Here is a 14243-nt window from a genome sequence, read left to right as displayed (position 1 = left end):
TGCCTCTGCCTGCTGAGAAGGCGGATAAGGCAGGATTCCTACCCTTAACCCAGAGCCAAGGGAATAGTGTAAGGTGGGATCATTTTGAGGTGGCAGATGATCCCAAGTATGCTAAGTGTTCCTGCAAGCTGATGTTGGTGACCAGGGTGGACAACTGGCGATATTCCGAGTCAAAATCCATAGGGAACATGGCACAGGAGACACAACAGTGGGAGTTTACTACACACCTCCCACCCAAAGTCAAGAGCTTGACCAGGAGTTCGCCCAGGAACTGGATGAGGCCGCATTCTCCAGGACCATGGTTGTCATGGGTGACTTCAATTATCCAGACATCTTGTGGGAGAAATTGCTCAGCAACATCTGAGCAGTCACAAAGCTTCCTCTCATGCGTGGATGACCTCTACCTGACTCAAGAAGTCTACACGCCAACAAGAGGTGAAGTGCTGCTCGACCTGGTACTGGCTACTGGAGACGATCTAATCGGCGACCTAGTGATTGATGGGAAGCTGGGTGACAGCGACCAAGAGCTGATACCTTCACCATCTGCCGTAAAGCTGGCAAGTCAGTCAGCAACACGGAAGTCCTTGACTTCAGGAAAGCTGACTTTAACAAGCTCAGGAGGCTTGTCAGTGAGGCCCCTAAGGGACTACGACCGCAGGGGGAGGGGAGTTCAGGATGAGTGGTTGCTCAAGGTAGCAATCCTCAATACACAAGCTAACTCTATTCCATCTCGGAGGAAAGGCAGCAATAGGGCACAGCAGCACCCCTGGCTCTCCAGGGATCTAGCAGACTTCCTGAGGCTAAAAAGAAAGGACTACAAAGGTTGGAATTCACCTCCAAGGATGAATATTCTGCACTGGTCCAGTCCTCCAGAGAGCAGACCAAGAAAGCCAAGGCTGCAGCTGAACTCCAACTAGCTTCAAGCATCAAGGACAATAATAATGATCTTTTTCAGAAATGTGGGGAGCCAGAGGAAAAGCAAGAGCAACATTCAACCCCTGCTAAACCAGATGGGACAACTGACGCCCAGGAGAAAGCCAACCTATTAAATGGGTACTTTGCATCAGTCTTTCAAAGTCCCATGGGACGCCCATGCCCACTATGGGACAGGGAGGTCCTGCCCGCTAAGAGACAGGGAGGTCTGGGTGAGGGTGATTCCCTGCCCTCCATAAATGCCGACCTGGAGAAGGAACATCTTGAGAGGCTGGATACCTTCAAGTCAGCCGGCCCTGACAATCTACACCCCAGGGTACTCAAGGAGTTGGCTAGCATTAATAGTCCAGGCCATGGCATGGATCTTTGAGAACTCCTGGCGCTCTGGTGTACTGCCCGAAGACCGGAAGAATGCCAGTGCGGTGCCCATCTTCAAGAAAGGGAGGAAAGTGGATCCGGCTAACTATAGGCCTATCAGCCTGACCTCCACCTCGGGGAAGATCTTAGAAAAGTTTATTAAAGAGGCCATCCTTAACCAACTGGCCGGCGCCAACATCCTGAGGGATAGCCAACACGGGTGTCTTGCGGGTAGGTCTTACTTTACCAATCTCATTTCCTTTTACAACCAGGTGACCTATCACCTGGACAAGGGAGAAGAGATTTATGTCATATATCTTGACTTCAAAAAAGCCTTCGATCTGGTATCCCATGATCATCTCTTGGCAAAACTGGCCAATTGTGGCCTTGGGTCCACCAGGATCCGCTGGCTGGGAAATTGGCTCCGTGGTCAGACCCTGAGGGTAGTAATTGATGGAAGTGAATCCTGATGGTGCCCCGTGACCAGTGGGGTCCCCCAAGGCTCTGTCCTTGGACCCATATTGTTCAACATCTTAATTAATTATGTGGACACTGGAGTTGGAAGCGGTCCGGCCAAGTTCGACGATGACACCAAAGTTTGGGGCAAAGCATTCAAGCAGGTGGGTGATCCAGGCTGACCTAGACAGGTTCAGCAAATGGGCGGACGAGAACCTGATGGTGTTTCACACCAAAAAAGGCAAGGTTCTCCACCTTGGGTGGAAAAACCTGCAACATCCTTTTAGGCTCGGCAGTGCTACGCTGGCTAGCACTATGGAAGAAAGAGACTTGGGGGTCATCATTGAGCGCAAGATGAACATGAACCTGCAATGCCATCCTGTGGCTAGTACAGGACCCAAAACGCTGGCTTGCATCCATAGATGTTTCTCAAGCAAATCCTGGGATCATGCCTACCACCACCTCATAGGGCACTGGTGCAATCAGTCAGGCCACTGGTGGGCTCTCTTTCAAGCCAAGGTGATGGATGAGTCTCACACAGCAACAGAGATCATGGGGGCCATGAACTGCATGGTGCATGGGTGGCTCTTTGGGCAGACCGAGCTCACCCATGGGTTCATGGTCACTGACAATGGAGCCAATATGGTCAAGGCAGTGTGAGATGCCAACTTTGTTGCCATCTACTGTGTGGCACACAAGTTCCACCTCAGTCAGGGATGCCTTGGAGGGCGACAGGGCTGCCAGTAATGGTGCCATCACTACCACCCTGATTTCAAAATGCAGGAAGGTGGAGAGCTACTTCCGCCGCAGCATCAAGTGGAGCAAGATGCTGTGGGAGTACAGGCAGAGCTGAGTATCCCACAGCACAAAATCATGCCGGATGTGGGCACACAGTAGAACTCCATATACCTGATGCTGGAAAGGCTGGTGGAACAAGCCTTTCCATGAGATGGCCCTGCTCGGGGAGATTGCTTTGTTAAGGGGGCCACTGATCCCAAAGTGGGATAACATCTCCCAGATCTTAGTGGCCCACAAGCCATTCATCAAAGCCACCGAGACCCTCAGTGCTGGTGAAGCCCTCCTTAGCCAGGTGATCCCAATAATGAGGGAACTTGAGAACCAAATGGAGAAGTTCCAGGGATCAATGTTCCTGGCTGGAGCAAGCCGCTGTCACCAGACGTGCAGGCACTGGTGAAGCGGCTGAAGGAGGGCATCAGGAAATGGCTGGATCCACTGAGGATGTGCAATCCACTCAGGCATGTGCAACCCAAAGGTGAAGGGAAGCACGTCTACTGGCAGCACCAAAACCCTCAATCACTGGATGGAGGTGCTGGTGAACAGAGTCAGGGAGGTAGAAGGGCAGAGGTGAGGGGACATGGAAGACAGGGATCCACTTTCCCATGCCGGCACTCCCATCACCAGCCAGCCTCCTCATTGCCAGCCACTTGCAACGTGGACCAAGGGCATGATTTCAACTTTGGGGTCCAGGCACACCAGACCTCAGCCTCGGGCAGACAGCACTGAGGCTTCAGTGATTACCTAGCTTGCCAAGGACAGGGAGCCGCTGAACTGTGACCCCTTGCCCTATTGAGCAACTTGTAGGATCTGCAGGATGTGGCAGGATCTGGCCATGGTTGCTCAGGAACACCTGCCCTGTCCACCGACCAGTGTTTCAAGTGAAAGGTTGCTCAGCGTTGCTGGGCATCTTGTGACACCCCAATGCACCTCCTTGGATCCTGGTTTGGTAGAGCAGCTGCTGTTCCTCAAGGTGAACCTCCCACTGCTGGGGTTTCCCAAGCTCTACCTGCAGACAAGGGAGTGTAACCCTCCCCACTCCTCCACACCTCTTTCTTTTTTTTTAAACCATTTAATGCCCCATTCTCAGACCTGGAGGCAGCACTCACTGCATCACCAGTCAACAGGGGAAGAACATGTCCCTGCTGAGCTCCCATGCCATGACACACTTGGAGGTATGGGCTGGGGCTCTGGGGAAGGAGGAGACCCCAGGTCTTTGGCATGACGATTAAAACTGCACCCTGCCAGGGTCAGGAGGCCTGATGGGACTGCCAGGACCAAGGATCTCCCTGGTGAAAGACAAGTAGGAGGTGCCATAACCTCCAGCCACCACACGCATGTACAGCCTTGGCTGCGGAAAGCCCAGACCCGTCACATCTTTGACAGGCCTGAGGCTTGCTGGTTGCAGTGGAGTTGTGAAGCTTCAGGTAAGCTCAGCTTAGCTGCCTGGGATGCCATCTGCAAGGCATGGGCTTTTGGGTTTAAAACCTTCATCAGGCTGAGGAAGCATCTATTCGATATATGTGTGGTCTTCCTGGATGGAAGGAATAGTAAAAAAGCCAGAGACTGGCATGAAATGCAAGCAAGAAAACCAGTCAGTAAAAATGGAAATGGAAGCATCAGAGGGTGAGAGAGAGAGGCTGGGACAGAAGGGGAAGGGAGATGTAGCAGGTAAAAGTAGAGAAGTACCTGGGCAGTTAGATGTCTGGCAAGTTGTAGTGTGTCATAAATCTAATGTCTATATTGAGTCACCTATATTGCCTAGGTGAGTTTCTGTACCTAGGAGGTTGATGAAGTGAAGTTCATAGGCCCAGCTATGAAAAAAGTGGTTTGTAAATACCCTTTGAGGATCAGGCCTGAGAGACTGGAGACACAGTGGGGCGGTTTTGTGAGAAATGTGTCCCCACAGGTAGTTGGATATTCTTGTCTTTTATAGATTCGGGTGCACAGTTTGTGGAAGTACTGGAGATACGTTGGCAGGTTTTGCATGTCTTGTCATGGCATGGTCTGGATCCATTTGGTGTGTTTTGAGCTGTAGGAAGTTGGCTTCTGTTGACGAGGTTTCATAGTTTCTAGGGTTGAAAGGGACCTGAGTAGATCATCTAGTCTGACCCCCTGCCATGGCAGGAAAAAAAAAAAAAAAAAGAGTACTAGGGTCAAATGACCCCAGCAAGTTGTACATCTAGCCTCCTCTTAAAGACCCCCAGGGTAGGAGCCAGCACCACTTCTCTTGGAAGTTGGTTCCAGATCCTAGCCGCCCTGGCTGTGAAGTAGCACCTCCTGATACCTAGCCTAAATCTACCCTCTGCCAGCTTGTGACCATTATACCTGGTCACTCCTGGCGGTGCTCAGGGGAACAGGGACTCCCTCAGCGGCTGCTGGTCCCCTCTGATTAGTTTGTAACAGGCCACTAGATCCCCCCTCAGCCTTCTCTTGTGGAGGCTGAATAGGTTCAGGTCCCACAGCCTCTCCTCGTAGGGCCTGCCCTGCTGCCCCCGGATCATGCGAGTGGCCCTCCTCTGGACCCTCTCCATGTTGTCCACATCCCTCTTGAAGTGCAGTGCCCAGAACTGCACAAAGTACTCCAGCTGTGGCTTGACCAGTGCCGCACAGAGGGGGAGGATCACCTCCTTGGACCTGCTTGAGATGCATCTGTGGATGCATGACAAGGTATGGTTGGCTTTCCTGACTGCATTCCCACACTGCCAGCCCATGTTCATTTTGGCATCAATGATGACTCCAAGATCCCTTTCCGCCTCTGTACTGACAAGAACAGAGTTCCAGCCTGTAGGTATGCTGCTGGTTCTTCCTCCCCAGGTGCAGCACCTTGCACATGTCAGTGTTGAATCCCATCCTATTCTCATATGTCCACCCCTGTAACCTGTCTAGGTCCAATTGCAGCCTATTCCTCCCTTCTAGCACGCCCACATCCCCCCACATCTTAGTGTCGTCAGCAAATTTGAACAGGGTGCTTTTTACCCCCTCGTCCAAGTCACTGATGAAGATGTTGAACAGTGCGGGCCCGAGGACTGAGCCCTGCAGAACCCCGCTGCCCCCATCCCTCCAGGTCGAAAATGACCCATCCACCACCACTCTCTGGGTGTGGCTCTCCAGCCAGCTGGCGACCCAATTGACTGTGTGGGTGTCAACACCACAGTTCCGTTTCTTAATGAGAACAGGGTGAGAGACAGTGTTGAAGGCCTTCCGAAAGTCCAGGAAGACTATGTTCATTGCTACCTAAGCATGACCTCCCCTGCTGGCCCCTCATGGATATATGCCAGAATAATTTTCTCAAAAAGCTTGTCCAGGATCGAGGTAAGACTAACTGGCCTATAGTTTCCCAGGTCCTCCTTCTTCCCCTTTCTGAAGATGGGAACCACGTTGGCCCTCTTCCAGTCCTCTGGTTAGCGAGGTTTGGTGCTTGTTTGAGTTTACTTACCATTTTTGTACAAGAGTAGTAGCCTCTCCAGCCCAAGGATGGATTAGCATTTACTTTCTCCTTCATTCTGCTTAATGGGTAAACATTTAGCATTTAAGTGTCAAGACACCGTACTTTCAACCATCAGACTGGAAGAAGTTCTGGCTGACAGAAAGCTGCATGTACCTCTGTACTTGAGAGGTATCTGTGGCTCTTCAGCCACGATTAAATAAAAAGAAAACTGACTACATTTCATTCATTAGCTTAGAGGTGTCCAAATTGCAACACATGCCAGTCTCATGGACAGCCTCCATGTTGCATGCAAGGGGTAGGGAGCAGAAAGCAAAGCAGAGCTTGGGTAGGGGATCAGAGTGGCAGTCATGGATGGCATGGGGCTTAATTTGTAGCATGCCTAACAAAAAGGTTGGCTCCCACTGCATCAACTTATCACATTAAAATATATGGGGGAGAGACATGACGTAGGTTCAAAGAAAAAAAGATGGTAAAATGTAAAAGGTAGAAACCCAAAGCAAGAAACCTTACAGAACAGCAATACAATAGTCCTGGGAACTCCAATAAAATCTTAAGCTCCTTTACAACAAGGCACAAGAGCTGTTCAGTAAAGCTTCCTCTAGAGTGGTCTATATTCCACAGATACATTCAGTGTGATGGAGAACTCTGAGCATGTGAGTATTGCAGACACTAAGCCTTATACGAAAAGCACTTAATAAGCCAACCTTTTTTACAACAATTGGGCAATTAAAGTCATTATTATATATAAAACTGGAATTTTCAGATCATAGAATAATATAGCAATGTGTGTTCTCAAACTTCATGCCTTTGTTTACACATTTGAGTACAAGAAATAAAAGAGCTTTCTAAATAAAACTGACAGGTTTTTAGCCAGATATTATACCATGATTATATTCTTGTTTGCTATGTCAGCAATCTCTGACACTGCTAGTCTTAATGATTAAACATCCCAAACATCTTTAGACAGAAGATGTTATCCACACAAGGATATGGGATACCCTGAGATTCTAGAAGTTTGGTAGACATTAAGCAAGCAGAGAATTAGAAACAAAAAGACCGTAAAAAAGATGACTGCTAGCTTAAATTATGGGAATGCATTTGGTTACTAAAGGATTTGCTAAATATCTCCCTAACACAAACACATAAGTGAAAATAAACAACTTAATATACAACGAAACTACCAAGATATAGCGTCTATCGTGTAGAGTCATAAACAGAAATAAAATGTGTATTTAAACTGCCTAAATAGATGTTTTAAAGTCGCAAAAAATTAAGATCTACTCAAAGCTAAATACGTAAGTAAAATAGGAAACAGATTGGACAATATAACATTGCTTACACCTGAAACTCTATGTTGCTAAAACAGATCAACCTTGTTGCATGCTGTTTCAGTAAACACTAAAAACAAAGCAACATACAGAAGTCTCACTGAACTTAACTGCTTTTCAGACATGCCCTGTGTCTTGTGTACCTTTACTCTTACTGCTGTTGTTACTGTCCGTGTTTCTCCAAAAGCAAAATCAACGTTAAACCAAAAGCTATGACCCTGTTATATTACTCCTGTTTCAGCATTTTATTAGATTACTGGCTACACAAGTGATTCTGAAACTCAGCTGCTGACTCAGTATTAGAGTTCTGTATAGCTGACTGGACTTGTCTTGTTCTTCAAGGCTACAAATAAACTTTAGCACACTGTAGTTGATAAATAATGTAAATATTTGTCACACTTAACATTAGATAAATGTCTAACATAGAAATATGACATACACAACATGACATCAGAATACAGCTATAATATCCTTACTGGAAGAGCGTATTATTGGTAAATAAAAGCAAATCATTCAGCACTGTATTATAAAAATGATCAGATATAGTGGTCAGAAATCACAATTCTCTCTCTCAGATTTGGCATGAATTCATTTTCAGGTGCTTGACAAATCCTGACCTCTGTCAGCTTCTGTATTTGAAAAACAGGATTAATATTTACCCAGCTTATGGAGGTGATACAAAGATTAAGTCACATTTGCTTGGTATTTTGAAGGTGTAGCACAGTACCCATTTATTAGTTTGAAAATACGGTCTTCTCTCTCCATTTAAAGTTGCTTGTGTCTGATGCCCTGTAGATATGAGATCTTAAATAGCTTTTTCTTACAACTGAGCAATTTAATTATTTTACTTAAAATAGTGGTTTTCAGATCATAGAATAATGCTACACAGTGCATGTTTTCAAAGTACCAGATTCAGTCATTTACTTAAAAACCATAGATCCCTTGTCATATCTATGAGGGCACAGAAAGGAGAGAAGGAGTAAGGAGAGAAATACTTCACCCTTTCTGGAAGGTTAAACAGTTGTTCAAAGAATACACGCAGTCCAGACAGAGACCACTGTCATTGAGAGTCAATGAAAGGGGAGCAATGTCACTGCCATGTCTTTCCTTAGGCTAGCTATTTAAACACTGCTAGAAGGCAGGCATGTTTGGGAATCCATACAACTCTGGTCTCTGAAATTGTGAGTAATAAAGCAAACAACCTTGCTGATCTAAGACTATCTGCTTCTCTAGTGGCCAACCACAACTAGCTACATCTATGAATAGAATTCTTGCTTTTTTATTAAACCCTGCCGAGTCACAATTCTGTTCCTTATAGATCTCAGATTTACTCCTCAGATTAATAATGTACAATTTTTAAAAACCCGTTTTAGAAGTGCTACTAGTATAATGAAAGCTCAGGTCACAGGGGAGGTTTGAACACTGATGCTAGTTCATGCCTACCATTTGAAGTTTGCTGCTTGAGGCTGTGGTTTCCTGCTCAGCTCTCTGAAACTGATCTCTCTGATCTTCTAATTGCTGCTTAGGGCCTTGTTATGCTACTTGTACTTTTATCAGGAAGGGCATAAGTTATTTAATTTTCAGAAGACTTAGCAGCCAGTGTGACAGGGAATAGACTCTGGAGCAAAACCACCTGGATCTCGATACCTCCCCCCTAATGCTGCACAATGTCGGCAAACTATGCAGACTGCCGTGCAACTGTTCTGCAAATCACCTGCTGTATAGAGAACTGAGGGCTGTCAAAAAATGCTATTCTTCCCCAAATGGAATACAAATTGACATGGGTCTTGAGCTTCAGGGCATGCCAGGCTAAAGTAGTGAGATATTCAATCTGACAAATGTTTAGACAAGGCTATCCAAGTTGCATCAAAACCCAATAAACCACATCAAATGAAACAAAGTGTACTTTCTGACTAGTAGTCATTACTACCATGGTTCAAAAGATCTTCTATATTGGTTTGCAGGAGTGAACAAGGACCAAACTGCTGAAGAAGGACCCATCATCAATTTCAAAGCCAAATTCATATCACCAAAATGTACTGAGCTTTCAAATACATTTCAAACCCAACTGATAAGGATCCACGGTGGAAAGCATGCTACAGTGAAAGACTATAACACCTCCATCTGTATGTTATCTAGGGCAAGGTTACAAGGCTAAGGCTGCGTACAGACATACATTTCTACTGGAAAACATTTTTCTGGTAGAAAATAGCATAGGAGCTGAACTATAGAAATGTTCCTTCATCCAGGGGACACTAGACAGATGCTCCCTGGCCTGCCTGCACCCTCAGAGGAACCCATCAAGTAGAAGCTGCTGAAAAGAAACAGCTGCCATAGAAAGCCCCAGAAGTCCCTCGTCCCCGCCACAACTCCACCCTGTCAATCTCCTAATTTGCAAGATGGGGGGAATCCACCTCTGGTGGAAACTGTCCTGGTTCTCCCTCCACAGGAAGACAGTCCCACTCCTTGCACTACTCCAGCTGACCTGGGGTGCAGGGAGAAAGGAAGTACACCACTGCTGAGGAAGGGCTCTGGAAGCCTTGCCACAGGGGCACAAGAGTCTGCCTTGCACCATACTGGCTCTGGGCTGATCCAGACCAGCACCGGGTGAGACGGGGACATTTTGCTATAGTGGTAAGGCTCCTGAGTCTTGCTGTTTCAGCATAGAAGTCTGCCTCATCTTGCGCTGTTCTGGGTCAGCTGGGTGACAACATGAAGCTGGAGAGGCCAGAAGACAGACTTGGGGAAAGCCTCTGCACAACAGGTTCCCAGACCCTCTGGATGTTAAATCACTACCCCCCACTACTCAGCAAAAGCAGATAGGAGGGGAAGCAGATAGGAGCTTCACAGAGAAAGAACAGAGAAAGCTGCATTGGCAAAGTCCTTGTCTGCTTCTTATATGGGGAACTCTAAAGGAGGGAAGGAAGCAGCTGCTTTCCATGCCTTCTCCAGTCTAGAGTGAACCCAATCACAGGAAGACATGGGACTCTTCCTCTGGTGTTACTACTTCTGGTCCCCAGGAGGAGCTAAGCTGGGAAAGAAGTAGTACAGACATTCAGTTTCTCCTCAAAAAAGTTGATGCTTTCCCACAAAAAAGTTACAAGCATACAGATGTTCATGATTTTTCTTCCAGAGCAAAAATGGTTGCTCCAGGAGAAAAATAACCTGGGAAGAACCAGAGTTAAATCACTCTGTGAAGAGAGATGCCACAGCCCAGCCCCCAGCATCCTAGGGTGCTTTGCTCTTTGCCCCCCCAGGGAGACAGTGTCATTCACTGGATTCTCCTGATCCAGAGAAGAACACTCCCTTCCCCCCACCCCCCGTCACAATCTCATATTGTACTGCTGGGAGACACAGGCTGACCGATCAGTCTGGGTTAGCTGATCAGGGATGCTCTGTGCCCTGCTGCTATCCATTGCCAGACTTCGGAGCCTGCAGAGATGTGCAAGGCTCCTCCTGGCCACACAGCATCAGCTCTGCAAGTTCACTGCTCTTCAACAACTCAGCATTACAATGTCTGTTCAGACATCTCCAGGTATGTTTTTCTACCGGGAGAACACACCTGGGAGAATAATCCTAAATTATTTTAATGTGTTTACACAGGTCTCAGTCTCCCAGGAGAATCTTTATCAGCAGTTTAACCCTGGCTGTTCCCATGTTATTTTTCTCCCAAAGCAGCCAGATTTGCTCCAGGAGAAAAAGCCTGAAGCACATATTCATTTTCCAATGGGTAGCCGTGATTCTCCTGGTAGAAACTGAACATCTGTATGTGGCTTAAAACACCTCAATCTTTTTTTACCCAAAACCAGGTCAAGGAACAAATTGACCAGAGTCTAGAAATACTATTTGTGACATATGGCTCCTGTATCTATTGGCAAAAGCATAACGAGATCTAAACTTTCGAAGTTGAAACTAGACAAATTTAGACTACAAATAAAATATTTTTTCCACGTAGTAAGGGATTGCCAATAGAATAATATAAGGATGTGGCAGATATTCTGTCTCTAGAGGTCTTCAAATTAAGACTGGATTTCTTCCTAAAATATGCTTTATAGCTGCACTGAAGTTATAGGCTCGACCAGCTCTTTGGCCTGTGTTGTGAATGATAAACACTCACAATAGTTCCTCTCAGACTTAACCAACAGCTCCACCTGTGATAGAGGTTGTTCTAGATCAGTATTTCTGTCAGACATGGGAGTTTCTTCATTTTGATAAATCTGACATAAAAGTAGTCAAGTAATTTTTAGTTGGTCAATGAAAAAAGGTCCAAGGTAGATTTTTTCAAGCTTCAATCGTCCTTTTGGAAAACTCCATCCAAGAAATGATCTACTATGAAATACCAAATTCAAGTGAGACGAAATCCTGGTTTGAGTGGTTCAAGATGCCCTGATTTTTTTCAATTGCCACTATATGACTGTTCAGGGAATGCAAGAGAAACAAAATGTGTTTGAGAATATCGTTAATTGGACCATCTATATAGCTGGGAGAGATATTAAACAATTTTAGGGCACAAAAAACTTCCTTCCTCAAGTTTGGGCAAGAAGCAGATACAGCCTATGCTAAATGTAACCATCAAAACAATTGATCTTTTGTCTAACTCCATTATGTACATAAATAGTCATTTGAAAACAGATACTTAAAAGGGGAAGGAGGGAGGAGACATAAAATATATGGACCAGAACAGAGTGGTCTTGGAATTTTCTTCAGTCTCTGCCCTCAATGTTTTCACTGGTGAATAAACCATTTTTATAGATTGACACATTATTTACATCAGAGACTAATTTGTTAACATAAGACTATGCATTCTAATGTCAACATTTTTCTTTTTAAAAAGTAATCTGAAAATCACTTTACAGCAAAACTAATAAGAGATATTCAGCTCTTTAATGATTTAAATTTATTTTTCCTTCTTTAAGCCCATAAACATTCAGACTCACCAAGACAGTCAACTTTTACATGGATTTGATTTGACAACATGAATCATACTGATAAATCAAACTAACCTAGTAACTCCGCTGAAGCATGAAGCCAGACTGCCAACAAAGGAACTGTTAAATGTGGTTTTATTTTACTGTGCCATATGTTTATTCTATGGTTAGATTTGTTGCCCATGCTAAGTAAATTTACTAATCTACTATTTCTGCAATATGAAGCCATGTGGCATTTTCAAAATACTTAGTGTCTTTTAAATCAAGTCAATTTTGAATCTATTCTCCATATCAAAATGCAACAGAAATATTACTCGAGTCATTCTTGGGCAGCCTCTCACTCATTCCCATTTGTTTGCTACATAAACAAGACAACATTATGACTATATAGATTTACTATATTATTGTAATTTTTTGTTTAATAAAAACTTAACATAACTAATTAATATTTCTGGCATTTGATTGATATCTCTCTTGAAATCTAATTTAACTCACAGATGCACAAAAAGAGGACAGTAAATTCTAAGATATTAAGGAAAACCTCTCAAAATAAAGGGAGAAAAAAGGATTTACCCCTTGATGGACAACTTTTGCACAGTCCTTTGCCATTTTTCCGAGTAATAAAATATTGATGCTGCTGGTTCTTGAACATGAATTCTCCATATCTATAAAGAAAAGTAGAAAGCATCCATATTACTATACTATAACTAAATGGTCATTAAAAAGGAACTACACATTTTTCTACAGAATCCAATATACTTTCTTTGGAATAAAGGCATATAAAACATACAAACACATTTAAAAAAGATATGCACTGCTAGCTGGCAGGGTCTGGACAACTTGTTGTACTAGGTCGCCAGCACCTAGGTTGGGAAGGGGCCAACCAGAAATCAGGAGGATTGTGCAGAATTCAAGTGTCAGGAAACCGGAAGGCAGGAGGTCAGTGTGAGAAGCCAAGTCAGAAAGCTGAAAGGTTGAGCAAAACACAGTCAGAGGGCTAGGCTGGGTCGGGTAGCAAGGAGATCAAGCCGGGAATTGAGTTTAGAAGCTGAAGAAAAGTCAGGTAGAGAGGGGAGTCTGAGGGTGAGCTGGGTTAGGTAGTTGAGAGATCAGGCAGAAAGCTGGTAGAGACATGAACTGTGAGAAACAGTAAGGCAGTGTGGGTAAGAATTCAGCCTCTCCCTCAATCCAATGCCCAGCCTGATCCCATGCCTATTCAACCCGACTTGCCCCCTGACTGCACTCTGCCCAACCCTTCAGTTTTCTGACTCAGCTACTCGGACTGATCTCCTGGCTTCCTGGCACTTGGATTCTGCATATTCCTCTCAACCTGGTAAGCCTCCTCAGACCCCAAGCAACTTCTGGATCTGGCTTTCCATGACCCAGTACAATAACCACAACCAGTTACAAAACTAATACTGACTTTACCAAACTGAAATCTTTACATCTGAGTACCATTTAAAACATGCTTCTGCACAGCATCAACATAATATTAAACAGAAGGCATTTTTACACGTTTTGGGATGTGGCACCGGGCGTTTTAATTAGTGAGCTACGTTAATTAAAAGCACCCATCTGTCACATATCAGTGTTCCCACTCGGAAAAATGATGGCGGAGCACTCTGAACTAAAGTTCATGGAACACGTTTCAGTTCAAAGTGCCCTACTGCCATTTTTTCAGCATGAAGACACATGATGTGGAAGGCTGCCAAAACGCAATTTCCATGCTCCAACAGACTCAATTAATCAAGTCTGCCAGCATGTCGGAACAGGCTTCCCACAAACCTGTAGATGCCCAGAAATGGCAAATATTCTGCTTGAAAAATTAATTATACAGTATTAGGAAGAAGATGGTATCAAATCTTATTTGATTTTATCAGTGTAGAATATGTTATAATACTATTTAATATGGAGATAATCAAGGATTTGAAAAAAAATCTACTCACTCATCTCAGGTAAAAAGTCTTCCCTGGTAAGTAAGGAAAGTTATGCATG

The 14243-nt window shown here is 44.9% G+C and overlaps 1 protein-coding gene across 6 annotated transcripts in view; it reads right to left on the bottom strand.

The window, feature by feature from the left end:
* Window positions 1-14243, bottom strand: part of POT1 (protection of telomeres 1) — a 190923-nt gene that overhangs the window by 151333 nt on the left and 25347 nt on the right. For all 6 annotated transcript variants that reach the window (XM_090042161.1, XM_090042162.1, XM_090042158.1 and 3 more), the window contains one exon: window positions 12822-12913. In XM_090042161.1, the coding sequence (XP_089898287.1) occupies window positions 12822-12913 (92 nt within the window). The remainder of the gene's footprint in view (window positions 1-12821; window positions 12914-14243) is intronic.

This window comes from Crocodylus siamensis, chromosome 4 (genome assembly GCF_052110815.1).
Source record: "Crocodylus siamensis isolate JL-2025a chromosome 4, ASM5211081v1, whole genome shotgun sequence".
NCBI classification, from domain to species: domain Eukaryota; kingdom Metazoa; phylum Chordata; order Crocodylia; family Crocodylidae; genus Crocodylus; species Crocodylus siamensis.
This window is presented reverse-complemented; position numbering and strand designations above follow the sequence as displayed.